Source organism: Arachis ipaensis, chromosome B9 (genome assembly GCF_059453495.1).
Source record: "Arachis ipaensis isolate K30076 ecotype BB chromosome B9, ASM5945349v1, whole genome shotgun sequence".
NCBI classification, from domain to species: Eukaryota; Viridiplantae; Streptophyta; class Magnoliopsida; order Fabales; family Fabaceae; genus Arachis; species Arachis ipaensis.
Genome location: NC_142444.1, coordinates 3,050,469 through 3,068,835, shown reverse-complemented (window position 1 = coordinate 3,068,835; position 18,367 = coordinate 3,050,469). Strand labels below are relative to the sequence as shown.

The following is an 18,367-nucleotide window of genomic DNA, read 5'->3' as shown; positions in this document are numbered from 1 at the left end:
TTTATTTAAATGTCACAAAAATTCAGATCAAATAAAAAAATTATTTACTAAATACAAGGTTTTTTTTATAATTCATAAAATATATAATATTTATTAATTATTTTTATTATATTTTAAATTTTTTAAAACTATTTTATGAATAATATCAATGCCTTCTTATGAGCCGCCGAATCTTTTGGTACGGACCGAAAATAAATAGATTGGAGGGAACGGAAAAGAGGGAACTGCCGCACTGGGGAGTAACAGAACACAGAAGCAAAGAAACCCTAATCGCCATGGACAGGATCAGCGACCTGCCGGATTGTATACTCTTACACATCCTTTCCTTCCTCCCTACCAAAACCGCCTTCTTCACCACCGTCCTCTCTCGCCGATGGACCCGCCTCTGCCACGACCTCCAACACTTCGAGTTCAACCAAATTCAATTTCATAACGGCAACCAAACTTCGTCAGACTTCAGTAGTTCACGAGAGCGATTGTTCGCCATCGTTAGTAGGATTCTCTTCCGCCACAAAGCGCCGCCAATTCGAACCTTTCGTCTCACCTGTGACCTACATCAATTCGATGAATACCCTGTGGAGTGGTTCATTAGAAAGGTTTTAGGGCCAAACCTCGAGGAATTGAACCTCCAACTCGCCTTCGTCTGTCGCTCCAATCGTAAAGTCGTTATTCCCAATGGCGTTTTCAGCTGCACTTCCCTCGTGACTCTCCGTTTAAACGGCGACATAAAAATCCCTTCGCCGCCTTCATCGTCGTGCCATTATCACTTGCCATCACTCAAGACACTGCAATTGTATAATGTCGAAACCTATAATGTTGGTGAGTTGGAGGAGATTCTCTCTCACTGCACTGCTCTTGAGACTCTTATTCTTGACTTAATCGTTCGATCACGCATGGGCCAAGGCCAATTGAGAATTTGTTTACCTTTTTTGAAGAGTTTGCACTTCGAATCTTGTTTTTGGAACCCTCTTGGATTGTTTGTTATAGACACACCATCTCTTAAACGTCTTGATATCCAAGCTGTGTCAGGGTTTCGCGAGATCCGTGTTCGCAACTTGCACAATGTGGAGGAAGCCCGTATCAACATTGCTAAGCAATCCTTTGTTCTCGAGTTTCTTGTGGAGCTTTGCAGGATAAGGATTTTGGTGCTGCGTTTATTAGTGTTTGATTGTTTACCTGATGCTCCTCTGCACCGTATTCCGGAGTTTACCTGTTTACAGAGGCTAGAGCTTACTGTTAGGTGTTTCGACACCAGATACATAATGGATATGCTTCAGAAATGTCCCATGCTTAAACTTCTTGCTATTATTTTTAACGCTGGCCCTTATGATAAGGTATTCATGTTCTCATGTTCAAGCTATGGTTTATTTAACTTCGTTATTTTGCTGGCTATTCTTTTAGGTGTATTTGTTCTTTGTTCCTAGGATCCACTTCTGTCACGAAAATGAACACCCAGTCAAGGTTCCTACTTGTCTTGCATCACATCTGAAAGTGATTAAAATCAAGAGATATTTTGAATCCAGAGATGATAGAGATTTTTTCGCCTATGTTCTTCAACATGGACTTGTTTTGGAGTCACTTGATATTCAGGTGGATCGTGCGAGAGCTAAACGATTTCCAGAAGAATTATCCCTTTTGCCAAGGAGATCCAAGGTGTGCCAAATTAAGGTTTGCTGGAATCAGGTACCATATGTTTTGTTTTCTTTACCATTATGTGTACGTATCCCACTAATTATAAATACAAATAACACAATTCATCCGACATTGAGGTACCTTGCAGTGAATTCTCCTTTCAAAATCGGTCTTTTTTTTTTGTGCCGTTTTTATTGCTGAATTTTTCAGAGACAACTATTGTAGTTTGAGTAGATTCCCCCAAGTGATAAAGGAAACGTAGTTTTGATAAATTTTTTCTTTTTATATTTCAGCACAGATGTCTCTTCAGATATTGAGCAATGCTAGGGGCCAGCAACATTTGTGATTGGTAGCCATCAACTAGTCATCAATGATGATTTGATGGTGTGAGATTGATGTGAGATTTCATCCAATGGCTCACTTTTCTCTGCTGGTTACATGCTGGCCAAAATGCAATAAAATTGCTGGCCCCTAGACTTTTCCTCAGATATTTATCATATGTTTGATATAACAAGATTCATTCATTTCATATAGCCTTTTGTTTTATATAGAAAGTAAGTGATTGGTACTTCAGAATTGGAACAAGATAATTTTAGCAACAAGGATACCATTTTAACTTTACAACATTCAGGTGAATTAAGCTCCCAAATGTGGAAGTGTTGATAGATCCCAACATATCTTTTACTTCATTATTGATTTTATCTTATGTATCTTTATCTATTTTATTTATGTAACAAAGATAGAATTCCTCTAAGTTCTCTTCTGCAAATTATAATCTATACGAACATGATAGACGTATAAGTATTTTTGTAACTAAGTTTAAATCCAACAAAAACCAACTTATACATATATCACTTCTTTTCACACTTCATATTGATGTAGCACAAATTTTTTTATATATAATATATAAATTTATTGATATAATATAAAAAATTTTATATATAGTATAAAAAATTTTATATGGCACAAAAATTTATCGATATATCACAGAAATTTTGTACATAGCTAATTTGTGCTATGTTCCAAAATTTTTATACTTAATAGTTTTGCTGCATAGCTTATAAATACTTCTATTGCTATTGTTTTGGAATGTATAATATGCATCAAAACTTTTGTACTTAGTGATTTTGTTTAAAATATATATATATAGGAGAAGAAGGAAGAGGAGAAAGAGACGCCACAATGGGAACGACCGCAATGACAACGCATTAGAAGAAGAGAACCTTGAAAGAAGGAGAATAGAGAAGGCGAAGTAGACGAAGAAGGTAATCAAAGAGAGAGATGCATGGGTGGATTTTTATTTTTAAGTACTTGGTTAAAATACAAAGTCCTTGGTTGTCTAATATTTTTATAATTTATATATAGAATAAAGTATTGTTTTTATCTTCAATAATTGTGGTAAGTTCCAAAGTTATTCTTAACGTTTCAATCGTTCTATTTAAGTCATAACATTTTAAAATTGATTCAATGTTGTCCTGTTAGGAATTTGTTAATAGAATTGACGGCGGGACAAAATTGAGATGATTTTGAAACGTTAGGAACTTAAATAGGACGAAAACGTTGGAGACAAAAATGATATATAAAAATAAATTTTAATTTTATCTTTTAATAATATCAATTTTTTTCTATATGTAGTATTCAATAATTTTTTAATCACATCTAAATAAATTACACTTAATCATATTATTTTTATTTTAAATAAATTATTTTTTTATAATTTATATTTTTTTAAATAGTTTTTTATTTAAAAAAATATTTTTATATGAAATATTTAGATATTAAATTATTTTTATTTTTCTAAAATTTCTTTTAAGAAAATTACTTTAAAAAAATCTTTTTTTTTTTAAACTCGTCCGAACAAAACCACAGTTTCAATTTTTTAACTCTCCAATATTTGATTTTGATTCTTTTGGTTTCTTTTATCTTTTTGTTAAATGTTGATACGGTTTTATATAAATGTTCACATGTCGCATTTTGTTCTAATCTAAGTATATACTAAGATCAGAATTTTATTTTATTTTATTTAAATAAATGGTTAAATTTAACGTTCAAAATAAAAACAAAACTAAAATGCAATTACATAAACTAAAAATTTATTTTAAAAACATATCGCATCAATTATGTTATTAATTAAAAAAATTTGATGTAAGTAATATAATATAAATTTGTTAGGGAGCCAATAAAGTATATGCATAATATGTATAATAAGCTAATTATTTAGCCCAATATAAATTAAAAAATGAACATTTAAAATAAAATATTATTAATTTTTCAAACATAATACACCCATACTATTTAGCATAACCATACAATAAACATTGATACTTGTTCATACTATCAAGAACGCAGAAACGGAGAAACCCTAATCGCCATGGACATGATCAGCGACTTGCCGGATTGCATACTGTTACACATCCTCTCCTTCCTCCCTACCAAAACCGCCTTCCTCACCACCGTCCTCTCTCGCCGCTGGACCCACCTCTGCCACCACCTCCAACACCTCCACTTCAAAGGCATAACAATCCCTTCGCCGCCTCCATCGTGGTGCCGTTATCACTTGCCGTCACTCAAGACACTGCAATTGTATAATGTCGACACCTCTGTTGGTAACTTGGAGGAGCTTCTCTCTCACTGCACTGCTCTTGAGACTCTTGTTCTTGACTCAGTCTGTCGATTCCAGGAGGAGGGCCAATTGAGTATTTGTTTTCCTTCTTTGAAGAGTTTGCACTTCAAATCTTATTGGGGTTACACTGTTAGATTACTTCTTGTTATAGACACACCATCTCTTAAACGTCTTTATATCCAAGCTTTGTCAGGGTTTCGCGAGATCCGTGTTCGCAACTTGCACAATGTGGAGGAAGCCAGTATCGACATTTATAAGCAATCATCTGTGCTCGAGTTTCTTGTGGAGCTTTGCAGGATAAGGATTTTGGAGCTGGGCTTATCAGTGTTTGATTGTTTGCCTGAGGCTCCTCCACATCGTATTCCGGAGTTGACCTGTTTACAGAGGCTAGAGCTTACTGTTAGGTGTTTCGACACAAGATACATAATGGATATGCTTCAGAAATGTCCCATGCTTAAACTTCTTGCTATTGTTTTTAATAGACAATATGTAATATCGGTATTTCATGTTCTCATGTTCAAGCTATGATTTATGTAACTTGGTTGTTTTGCTGGCAATTCTTTTTAAGTGTGTTTGTTGTTTGTTGCTAGGATCCACATCCGTCACGAAAATGGGAACTCCCAGTGAAGGTTCCTACTTGTCTTGCATCACATCTGAAAGTGATTAAAATCAAGAGATATTTTGAATCCAGAGATGATAGAGATTTTTTCGCCTATGTTCTTCAACATGGACTTGTTTTGGAGTCACTTGATATTCAGGTGGATCGTGCGAAAGCTGAAGCGTTTCCAGAAGAATTATCCCTTTTGCCAAGGAGTTCTAAGACGTGCCAAATTAACTTTAGCTGGCTTTACGATTATGTGTAGGTATAATGGTGGATGATACGAGTCAGATACAGTTTCCTACTAATTATAAATACAAACAACTTAACACAGACATTGAGGTACCTTGCAGTGAATTCTCCGTTCAAAATCAGTCTTTTTTTTCATGCCGTTTATATTGCTGAATTTTTCATATCTGAGACAACTTCTGTAGTTTGAGTAGATTCCCCCAAGTGATAAAGGAAACTTAATTTTGATAAAAAAAATTTTTTTTTTAATATTTCAACACAGATGTCTCTTCAGATATTTATCATATGTTTGATACTAATAAGATTCATTCATTTCATATAGCCTTTTGTTTTATATCGAAAGTCAGTAATTGGTACTTCAGTATTGGAACAAGATAATTTTACCAACAAGGATACCATTTTAACTTTACACCATTCAAGTGAATGAAGCTCCCAAATGTTGAGGTGCTTGATAGATCCCAACAAATCTTTTACTTCATTGATTTTGTATCTTTATCTATTTTATTTACCTAAAAGATATAGAATACCGCTGGTTGTTGCCTCCAAATAATAATTTGGGTGATGTTACACATTCAACTATTTTAATAACTAAGTCCAATTAAATTAGCACAAATAAATTTAAAAAAATTTAACATACGTCTCCATCACACATTTCTTCTTTTTTATGTTAGCAATACATAAATTTTTATTAAAAAGTACAGAAAGATAATACAAATTTTTTGTACATAATAATAAATTTATTGATATAACATTAAAAATATTGCACGTAGTACAGTAGTGTAGAAAAAATTTTTTTTGTACATAGTTCAAAAAATTTTGTTGTACAACTGTCATTGTCATTATTTTGACTTATGTGTTGTGTATCAAAATTAAATTTAATAAATATTATATCATATATATTTACATCAAAATAAATTCTTTTAAAATAAAAATAATATCACATAATATAAAAAATATTGATTAAATTATAAAATATATATTTAAATTATAAAATATAATTTAAAACCGAGTCTAGTTATCTGAAATATGACTCGAACTTGATCTAAAAATAATACTGAATAAAATAATAGATTCAAACTTAGCAAAATATGTTAGACAAATTCAAATATAAACACCCGAGTCTGAAGTCATTTTTCAATTCAAACTAGTATATCTATATGTGTCTTGCACTGGAAATTTTTTATTTGAAATTTTTAAATGAAAATACGCATAATAATTTTTGTATAAAAAATTATAAAATTAATTAAATTTAAATTTAACTATTTTTAATATTGAAAATAATGAAATCGATGAATAATAATTTTAATTTTTTTCAAAATATAACAATTACTTATTAATAGTAATATAAAGTTTGTGATTAATTTAAAATATTTATAATAGAATCTCATTTTTTTAAAGATTTCTCTTTAAATAACATTAATCGTTGAATTTATATATATATTATTCATCATGAGTAAAAATTTCAAACTTTCTTATTATGTTAAAATCGATTTGAGTAAGTATAATCTAATTAAAATAAATTCAATTTATTTATTCTAATCAAATCAAATAATTAATGTGATCAAATAAATATTTAATATTTAATATTTATCTCAATTAAATTAAATAAATGATTAATTATAATACTTTTAAAAATTATTAATTAAAATACATAAAATAAAAAATAATAAAAATTACAATAAAATTAATCTATTTATTACTGTAATTAATTAGTTATAATTAACGTGGCCAAATAAAATATTAAATAATTTAATATTTATCTCAATCAAATAAATAATTAATTATGATACTCTTAAAAATTGTTGATCAAAATATATAATACAAGAAATTGATATAAACCAAAACAAAATAAATTCTTTTATTTCAGTCAAATCAAATAATTAATTGATTAGTTATAATTAATATGGTTAAATAAAATATTAAATAATTTAATATTTATCTCAATTAAACTAGGGGTGGCAATGAGACAAATAGAAATAGGTTTTTGCTTTGTCCAATTCTATTTTGATCCGTTCTATAATAACCTGCATAAAATTCGTTCCATTTCTACATGCGGAGTACTAAAGAGTTAAACCCTAACACACTTTTGTTAGTATCCGCCCTATCCTTATAATTATTAAAATTTAACAAATAAAATTAAATTCAAAAATTTATTTAACCATTATTACATATATAACATAAATTAAAGTAAAAGATTAAATATGATACAATATTATTAATCACTTCATTAATTATTTTTTATATATATGACCAGGTATTACCTAAATCTGACCCCGATTAATTATAACATTCTTAAAAATTATTATTCAAAACATATAATACAAAAAAATTAGTACAAATAAAAAAAAAACGAAAACAAAATTATTTTATTTGTTCTAATTATATTAAATAATTATGTAATTAATTAATTATAGTTAATATGATTAAAAATATTAAATAATTTGATATTTATTTTAATTCAATAAAATTAGTAATTAATAAATTAACATATTTAAATAAATTGAAAAATATTTTAAAAACATTTCGCATCAATTATGTTATTAATTGAAAAAATTTGATGTGAATAAATGAATAATATATAACAGGTAATAGATAGGAATGAGGGAAAACCTGAAAAGCGGCACTGGGAAGTAGGAAGGTAGAAGAGAACGCAGAAACAGAGAAACCCTAATCGCCATGGACAGGATCAGCGACTTGCCGGATTGCATACTGTTACACATCCTCTCCTTCCTCCCTACCAAAACCGCCTTCCTCACCACCGTCCTCTCTCGCCGCTGGACCCACCTCTGCCACCACCTCCAACACCTCCACTTCGAACAAAACCAATTTCCATACCGCAATACTTGGCCAGATGTCAGTACAAAAAAGCGATTTCTCGCCACCGTTAATTGGATTCTCTCCCGCCACAAAGCGCCGCCAATTCGAACCTTTCGTCTCACCTGTGACCTAAATCACTCCGATGAATACACTGTGGAGTGGTTCATTAGAAAGGTTTCAGGGCCAAACCTCGAGGAATTGAACCTCCATCTCTCCTTCTGTTGCTCCGGTCCCAAAGTCGCTATTCCCAACGGCGTTTTCAGCTGCACTTCCCTCGTGACTCTCCGTTTAAAAGGCGGCCTCATAATAACCCCTTCGCCTTCTGCACCGTCGTGTGGTTATGACTTGCCATCACTCAAGACACTGCAATTGTATAATGTCAAAACCTCTGATGGTAAGTTGGAGGAGATTCTCTCTCACTGCACTGCTCTTGAGACTCTTATCCTTGACTCAGTCTGTCCGTACTTCTTTGAGGTCCAATTGAGTATTTGTTTTCCCTCTTTGAAGAGTTTGCACTTCAAATCTCATTTCGGTGAGACTCTTAGATTGCTTGTTATAGACACACCATCTCTTAAACGTCTTGATATCCAAGTTGTGTCTGGGTTTCGCGAGATCCGTGTTCGCAACTTGCACAATGTGGAGGAAGCCAGTATCGACATCCATAAGCAATCCTTTGTGCTGGAGTTTCTTGTGGAGCTTTGCAGGATAAGGATTTTGGAGCTGGGTTCATCAGTGTTTGATTGTTTGCCTGAGGCTCCTCAGCATAGTATTCCGGAGTTGACCTGTTTACAGAGGCTAGAGCTTACTGTTAGGTGTTTCGACACCAGATACATAATGGATATGCTTCACAAATGTCCCATGCTTAAACTTCTTGCTATTGGTTTTAACGCTCTACAATATATAATATTGGTATTTCATGTTCTCATGTTCAAGCTATGATTTATGTAACTTGGTTGTTTTGCTGGCAATTCTTTTTTAAGTGTGTTTGTTGTTTGTTGCTAGGATCCACATCCGTCACGAAAATGGGAACACCCGGTGAGGGTTCCTACTTGTCTTGCATCACATCTGCAAGTGATTAAAATCAAGAGATATGTTGAATCCAGAGATGATAGAGATTTTTTCGCCTATGTTCTTCAACATGGACTTGTTTTGGAGTCACTTGATATTCAGGTGGATCGTAGTAGAGCTAAAGGATTTCCAGAAGAATTATCACTTTTGCCAAGGAGCTCTAAGGCGTGCCAAATTAACTTTTGCTGGATCCCCAAGTCATAAAGGAAACGTAATTTTGATAAATTTTTTCTTTTTATATTTCAACACATATGTCTCTTCAGATATTTTATCATATTTTTTATACTAATAAAATTCATTCAGTACTTGGTACTTCAGTATTGGAACCAGATAATTTTAGCAACAGGGATGGATATATACCATTTTGACTTTACACCATTCAGGTGAATGAAGCTCCCAAATGTGAAAGTGTTGATAGATCCCAACAAACCTTTTACTTCATTGGTTTTATCTAATGTATCTTTGTCTATTTTATTTATATAAAGAAGATAGAATTCCTCTCGTTCTCTCCACCAAATCTATCCGATGATGTTATAAGTATAAATATTTTTAGTAACTAAGTTGACACAAATATAATAAAAATCAACATGTGCATAGATCACGTATTTCTTATTTTTCACTCTTTGTATTAAATTTTAATATATTAATAATAATAATCCTATGATATACTATTAGTATTATGATCTAAATAATTTTTACAATAAAATAAAAATTAATAAACACATTATTTGATATATAGTAAAAAAAATTTAGTAATAACAAATTTAATTTTTTTATCTCTTTAAACTAAATTAATAATTCTATTTGAAATCTTGGCACTAAAATACACTATGAGTAGGCTACTAATAATCTAATACTAAATGAAATAAAACATAATATATATATATATATATATATATTATGGAGATCATTTATAAACTTAGCAAACTCAAAACATCAATAATATTATTAATATATAACTAATATTTTGAGTAAAATATATATAACATTTAATTAAATTTTAATATACATAAAATTTTAGTTAATCCACATTATTCTTATATTGATAAACTTTCATAGATCTGTACCTTATGAGAATATGTTTTATTTTATATATATATATATATATATATATATATATATATATATATATATATATTATTTTTTATTTTATTTAGTATTAGTAGCCTACTCATGGTGTATTTTAGTGCAAAGATATCAAATAGAATTATTAATTTAGTTTAAAGAGAGAAAAATTCAAAAAAAATTATTATATATCAAATAATGTGTTTATTATTTTTTATTTTATTGTAAAAATTATTTAGATTATAATACTAATATTATATCATACGATTATTATTATTAATGTATTAACCATATTTTAATATTTATTATTTATATATTTAAAAATTATATTTGAAAATTATTTATTTAGTTTCATAATAAATAATATTTTTAAATTTGAATAATTTATTAATTAGTTTGTACTTATTATACCATATATTTAATAATTTATTAAAAAATAATATTAATATAATGAATAAGATTTTTTTCAAAAAATATCATTTAAAGAATAGGGACAAATAAATCTCTAACCAATTTAAATTTAGAGACAATTAGGTCCTTGTCCATTTTTAAACCTAATACGTCAGTTTTTTTCATTCAGAATTGACAGAAAAACACACACAAAAACCATGTTAGATCACAAAAATAAAGGACAAAGACAGAAATAAGTCGTTTTTATAAAAAGGGGTTGCATTATTATTCTAAAAAATGGACAGAAAAAAAACCGAGTCGGTACTTCACTCTTATATTATCTCATCTTCTTTCAATAATGGGCAACGTTCCTCATCAAAAAAAGAAATCACAAATTTCCTTTGTCTCATATGGGAACAAATTTTTAAAATATATATTATTTTTAAATATAAAAAATTAATATCTTTTTGTATAGATGGCGTGATGTTTCAACTTTTATTTTTTTTATGACTTAAATAAACTAAACAAAAATAAACAAGAAAAACAAAAAAAATACTTAAATAGAGGGACAGACCTATTTAAAATTACCCTTAAACTCCTTTTAAGAAGAAGGAAATTTCACATGATAAAGTTGTAATATCATCGCCATCTTTGTCATAGTGTCTGCCACTGTATTTGCATATCTCATAATCAAACGAAAGTCAACACGCCAATTCCAATGTATGATATCCCTTATTTTGAGTACCAACAGATCAATAAATCTAAAATCATCTTGGTGATTACTAACAAAATTAAACGCTTCTACACAATCCGTCTCACAAATAACAAATCGTTGACCCACATCCCAAGCTAAGAGATATCCTCTCCAAATAGCAAACAATTTCTCTTGAAAAATACTATTACTCCCAATCATTCCCAAACATCTCCTTTGTCAACTCCCATTACAATCTCTAATAACGCAAGCAAAACCAACAATATATCCCAAATCAGGATAACTAACATCACAATTAATCTTGAAAGTACCAATGGATAGGAGATTCCAAAAACCATTTAGAATAAAGGGAAGGGACATACGTTGTAATTCAAAAATATTCCTAAACTCCGTTTCTGAAGCTAATGCCAGACAATTTACTTTTTTCGGAGGCCAAGTCTCATGAGCATTAAAGATGTCATTATTCCTTACTCGCCATATCCACCAAAGTCTCGAAAAGAAGCTGAACGGATGTTCTCTACTATGATACAAGAACCAATTCTTCAAATCTAGAGAATGACAAGAAATATCCAACTTATGGCATACAAGTTGAGCTTTTGAACATTCCTGAATACAATGTAAAATCGATTACTGGCTAGAAAGACATCTTGGGCACCTATTCGATGACGACATACATCTTCTGAAGCGAAAACTTGCAGTAGAAAGAGCCTTCTTAAGACACAGTCAAGTCAAAAACTTGTGTTTTTTCGGAACAAGTTGGCGCCAAAATCGAAGCCGATTCTCCCGCTCATCCCAACCAAACAACTGCTTACACAATCACAAGTAACCATTGCGTGATTCATAGACTTTGGCAGCAGACCCAGACCAATACCAACCCACTTCTGGGCTTGCTTGCACATATGGATTGTAAGAAAGAATACCTTTCAAATTTTGAGATAAAGGAGAATAAAGAGTATCCAAATGCCACCTACCAATTGATCTGATATCTTGTATCCGGAGATTTGAATAAAAAATGTGAACATAATCCATCTCATTAGATAACTGCCCTTCTCTCCTCCAACTAGAAAACCGAAAATTCTGGTTTAAATTTTCAATACACCAAGCAAATCCATCCTTCAATACTTCTCAAGCCTTGCAAAGACTCCTCCAAATGGGGGATCCCTTGTTCTTAGGTCAAACAAAATAGTCATATAGAGATGATCGGTATTTGACATCCAATAATTGGATCCATAACTTGTCTGACTGCTGGAAAAAAGTTCAAACTAGCTTTTCAAGAAGAGCAATATTCACACAATAAGGATCTCTAATTTCCAAACCTCCATTTTTTTGAGTAACCAGTACCTTCCAACTAACAAGATTCAATCCTCTTCCATCAACTTGTCATTTCCAAAGAAAATTTCTCATCATAGACTCCAATTTACTAATAATTCCTTTGAAAAAAATAGATACATGCATCTATTACGTGGGAATAGCGACTGTAATGGAATTAACCAAGTAGAGTCTACCAACCCAATTGAGTAAACTCCCTTTTCAGCTTGCTAGTCTACCCCAAATCTTATCCAGGATATCATTGAAAGCTGAACGGGTCACTCTAGAATGGCTAAGAGTAATCCCAAGATACTTGCCCAAGTTTTGGACAAATTTGATAAAGGACACCCAAGTGAAAACATCTTTCCTTGTTACAGAGACATTATTGGAGCAAAGCACTGTAGACTTATCCATATTAATCTTCATCGCAGATGCTTTGCAAAAAGTCTCTAAAACCAACATCGCATTTTGCACTTGTCTCTTTGTAGCTTTATAGAATAAAAGCAAGTCATCCGCAAATATAAGTGGAATATTCTTGGTCCCCCTCTAAAAACAACAACCGTCTCTCACAAGTCCAAATCAACCTGATGACTAATAAAGCATATCAATCTCTCCATACACAATACAAAAAAGATAGGGTGACATAGGGTCTTCTTGTCTAAGACCCCGGTTAGGAGTAAAGTCATTCAGACGATTCCCATTCCAAAGAATAGATAAGGAGGAAGTAGTGACACAATTCATAATCAAATTAATTGTAAGACTGGAAAAACCAAAGCTCTTAAAGATATGGGCTAAAAACCTCTAGTCAACTCTGTCATAAACTTTTCTAGATCAATCTTAAAAGTCAGTAGCGTGCCTTTCTTTTATTTAGTCTTCTTCATAAAGTAGAGGACCTCTTGAGCAATAATGATGTTGTCAGGCGTTCCTCGTCCCGAAATAAATTCTCCTTGAAGCAGGCCAACAATCTCCGCAAGATGAGGACGGAGCCTATTAATAAGGATCTTCATGATAATATTGTAAACTACATTGCAGAGACTAATCAACTTGAAATCTTTCATAGATACTGACGATTCAACCTTTGGAATAAGAACCAGAAAAGTCTCCATCATTCTCGGATCAAGAGCAATACTGAAAAATGCATGCTTAACCATCTTCCAAACATTAAGATCAATGATCTCCCAATATTTCTTGAAGAAGAAAGCTTAAAATCCATAAGGACCCGAAACTTTAAAAGAGGTATTGTGAAAAACAGATGTTCTGACGTCCTCAATAATAACTGGTGTCGTAAGATCATTGCAAGCTTAGCTTCCTTATTCAGAGAAAGAAGATACACATCACCAAGGCAACCCAAATCAACATCATCCAAACGATAGAATAAGCTTTTGTAAAAAAATTATGCTTCTCGACTCAGAACCTCCGAATCAGTTTTTCACACTCCATCCTTAGAAAAAAATCATAAATCTTATTATGTTTCTTTCGCACAAGAGTTTAAACATGAAAAAATCTTATATTCTTATCGCTGAACCTTACCCATTGCTCAAGAGTTTGAACTTTTACCTTGAAATTCAAGAATGATGATCTCGGAGTCAAATTGTTTAATAAAATTAGTGCATGCGAACTTGTAAATTTTATATATTAATTTAATAAACTTTAATTTAAAAAATTAAATTTAATAAATATTATATTACAGGTATACTAAAATAAATTCTTTTAAAATAAAATAATAATATAATATAAAAAATATTAATTTAAATATAAATATATAAGATTTTATTTTTAATTTTACTCTAAAATATATATTTTAATTATAAAACATGATTTAAGATCGAGTCAAATTATCAAAAGGTTTAATTATTCTGTTAGTCCCTATAGTTTCGCGAAATTTTCAATTAGGTCCCTATATTTCTTTTTTCAATTAGTTTTTTGTTGTAGAGTAGGAGGGTTATCCTTTCAATTCATAGCTTCTTCAGTTTTTTGCATACTTATTGAATAGTGTGAGAGTTAAGATAGCAAAGAAAACATTTCAAATTTGCAGCGTATTTACTCTTAATATCTTACTATATTAACATAAACTTCTAGCCTTTTACTTATGGAAAATACTAGAACTAGAAATTTGAAAACTTCTAGCCTTTTGTAAATATTCACTATCATATAATTGACGGTGGATATATAAATATTAAACAATAAATTATACAAAATTATTAATAAAAATATTAAATTTGATATTAAAATAGAAAATATAAACAATGAATATAATTTGAAAACTTAAAATCAAAATATTTAAAATTAAAAAATAAACGAAGAAAAAATTTTAGTAAACAATGACTCAAATATTTACGTAATAATAAATTGAATCAAATAACATATAATAAAATAATTAAATTAAATAATTAATATAATAAATTAATTATAATTGATTGACTCAATAAAATATTAAAATAAGTTAAATAAACAAAAAAAATATCTTATAAATATGCCAAATAAAAATTATAATACCTTAAAAAATTATTAATTAAAATACATAGGACGAAATATGATTGTAGCCAACATGGTCAATCAAAATATTAAATAATTTAATATTTATCTTAATTAAATTCAATAAATAATTAATTATGATATCTTTAAAAATTATTAATTAAAATATATAATACAAAAAAATTAATATAAATTAAAATAAAATTAGTTCATTTATTTTAGTTAAATTAAATAATTAATAAAATTGATTAGTTATATTTAATGTATTCAAATAAAAAAATAAATAATTTAATATTTATTTTAATTAAATTAATTATATCATTATTAATTTATTAATATATTTAAATAAATTAAATAAAAATATATTTTTAAATATACCACGTCAACTTGCTATTAAATATTAATCGAAGAAATTCAGTTTTAATAATAAAAAATATTATTCGTACATTAAAATTAGTCATTAAAATCAACTTATATATTTATGTATAAATACATGTGTGGTTTAATTTATTTTTAATGTATATTTATATTTCAATATATATTTTATACTAGTAGCTACTTTTAATGTACACATAGCATAGTCTTTTAATAATATATAATAAATCGACTATGTAGATACTACACACCAAAATCAGCTACAAATATAAAATAGATATTAAAATAAAAATACATATTAAAAAGAAATGAAATCACACATATATTTATACATAAATATATTAATAACTGATTTTAATACTAACTTTAGTATACAAATAATATTTTTAATAATCAATAATTCACGGAGATGAGGAAAAAAGCAGGAGTTGTGAAGTGGAAAGTTAGAAGAAAATGCAAAAACAGAGAAACCCTAACCGCCATGGACAGGATCAGCGCCTTGTCGGATTGCCGGATTGGTAAGTTACATATCCTTTCCAATACCTCGACTTCAAACTATACCAATTTCATCGTCCCAATTCTATGTGGTCAGTTGACAGTGATTGAACACGATTGTTCGCCACCGTTTATCGAATTCTTTCCCGTCACAGAACGCCGCCAATTTGTTAACGTAATTCAATTTTATCAATACCCTGTGGATTGGTGTGTTAGCAAGATTTTAGGGCCAAACCTCGAGGAGTTGAGCATCCGACCTAATTTTGACAGTCAAAGTCGTTATTCTCCATGGTGTTTTCAGCTGCAGTTCTCTTTGTGATTCTCCGTTTACATGATGGCGTCAAATAAAATTTTTTTATTATTGTCATTCTTGTTCAAATAAAATTTTGCTATATAACTTAGAAATCAGTCAAATTCCTATTATTATCATTTTTGTTCTGACTTATGTGTTATGTACCAAAATTTTTGTGTTGTACACTAAAATTTTTGTACGTAATAATTTTACTATACAACTCATAAATATATCTACTATTGTTGTTTTGGATTCTATGTTGGGGTATCAATATTTCTATACTCAATAATTTTGCTGAAACTATAAGGAGGAGGAGAAAAAAGAAAAAGAAAAAGAATACACAATTAAATACATAATATTTTGTCTTAACTCTTATTTACGACTATATAATAGATAGTGGATATATAACTATTAGACAATAAATTATAAGAAAATATTAATATCTAGAAATATTAGATTTGATATTAAAATAAAAAAAATAGAAAGAATGAATAAAAATTAAAAATCAAAATTAAAATATTTAAAATAAAAAAATTATTTTTTATAAACAACGACTCAAATATTAATATGATAATGAATTAAATTAAATAACGTATATTTGAACTAATTAATTAAATATTTGTCTGGTTCAACAAAATCAGTTAAATAAATAAAAAATTGTATAAATATGCTATATAAAAGTTGTAACACTTTTAAAAATCATTAATCAAAATACATAAGACAAAAATTAATATAAATTAAATCAAAATTAATTCATTTATTACAGTTAATCAAATAATTAATATAATTGATTAGTTTTAGTTTATATGATCAAATAAAATATTACATAATTTGATATTTATCTCAATTAAATTAAATAATTAATTAATTATAATACTTTAAAAATCATTAATAAAAATAATAAGACAAAAATTAATGCAAATTAAAATAAAAGTAATTTATTTATTATAGTCAAATCAAATAATTAATAACTAATTAATATATTTAAATTAATAATTTAACATTTATTTTTATCCAATCAAATTAATAATTAATTAATATATTTAAATAAATAAAAAATATTTCACAAACATAAACACATAATTATAATTACTAGTATATATTCCTGTACCTGTACGGGATAATACATAAAATCAAGGACGAATATACCGGAGAGCGAGTGGAGGCCTCGGACTCCAGTTTTTTTTTTTTTTTAAATTAATAGTAATAAGTTATTAAGTATGATTTAATTTTTAAAAAAATTATTTAGTATTTAGTCTAGTATAAATAAAAGTCCAGTCCAACCTAAATATTAATGATTTCTAATATCTAAAAAGTAAGTAATAATATTAAAAATTTTAAAAAAGATATTATTACTAATACTTTTTACTTAAATAAAATTTTTCAAATCTCATAAAGTGGATTCTTTTTCTTCTTGTGACTGTCATTCTTGATTTGTTTGGTATTAATTCTCTCTATTTCAACTACTACAACTGAGAGAATTTATTTAGTTATGAATATTGTAAAGAATAACTCAGAAACAAAATTAAAGATGAATGTCTTGCTAATTATCTTTTAATTATATTGAAAAGAAACCTCATAAGCACAGGCATTGCCGTTGTAGTTTCATCTGAGTCTGTCACCGGATAAAATAGAATTTTTTATTCAAGTTGGACCAGTTGAAAATACGCATGTATGAGATCATTTTTGCATGTAATTTTTGAATTTTCTCATCTAAATTTGATCTATGTGGTTGAGTATTTTAGTATGGTGATCATTGTGGTTTCGTTGCGACACTAATGTGATAAAGGCTGTGGTAATTTCATAACTAATATATGAGACAGACCAGATTATTAAAGTAATCAGGAAAATAACATTCAGATGTGCGTATAAAATTTATAAGATGTGATTATCTCAGAAAAATATATACGTACAGTCCAAGTAGAAGATTGTTAGGAAATTATTATTTCTTAATATATTTATGGGCAATACATATATTAATTATAATCGCAAATTAAGTAATTTCACATTAAATGACTTATATAACGGTTATCTCATTTATTGTCATAAATGTTGAATTAAATAAGTCATTATTACTTTTGATTTGGATAAATGAAATTATAACCATATATACTATTTTATTTGAGTTTTAAGGTTTAATGAGTGTCACACTCAAATATAAATAATGACTTCAGGATTTTGGTCTCCAACACATTAAACTCGTCTCCGTAGCTCTTTTTCTACAATGGAGTTGTGATTCAGTCCTATCAGAGATGCAGAAGATTTTGG

The 18,367-nt window shown here is 28.9% G+C and overlaps 3 protein-coding genes across 3 annotated transcripts; all 3 read left to right on the top strand.

The window, feature by feature from the left end:
• The first annotated feature begins 240 nt into the window (after nt 1-240).
• LOC110267288 (FBD-associated F-box protein At4g10400-like) lies at nt 241-2,883 on the top strand. Its single transcript, XM_088500197.1, has 3 exons — nt 241-1,334; nt 1,402-1,683; nt 2,783-2,883. The coding sequence occupies exons 1-3, from the start codon at nt 276-278 to the stop codon at nt 2,831-2,833; spliced, it is 1,392 nt and encodes a 463-aa protein (XP_088356323.1). The 5' UTR covers nt 241-275; the 3' UTR covers nt 2,834-2,883.
• A 1,120-nt stretch (nt 2,884-4,003) lies between these two features.
• LOC110267289 (putative F-box protein At3g58910) lies at nt 4,004-5,216 on the top strand. The gene has a single exon (XM_088500198.1). The coding sequence runs from the start codon at nt 4,004-4,006 to the stop codon at nt 4,781-4,783; it is 780 nt and encodes a 259-aa protein (XP_088356324.1). The 3' UTR covers nt 4,784-5,216.
• Nucleotides 5,217-7,752: 2,536 nt separating this feature from the next.
• Nucleotides 7,753-9,046, top strand: LOC107614640 (FBD-associated F-box protein At4g10400-like). Its single transcript, XM_088500209.1, has one exon. It carries the CDS (start codon nt 7,779-7,781, stop codon nt 8,856-8,858), a length of 1,080 nt encoding a protein of 359 aa, XP_088356335.1. The 5' UTR covers nt 7,753-7,778; the 3' UTR covers nt 8,859-9,046.
• The last annotated feature ends 9,321 nt before the right edge of the window (nt 9,047-18,367 follow it).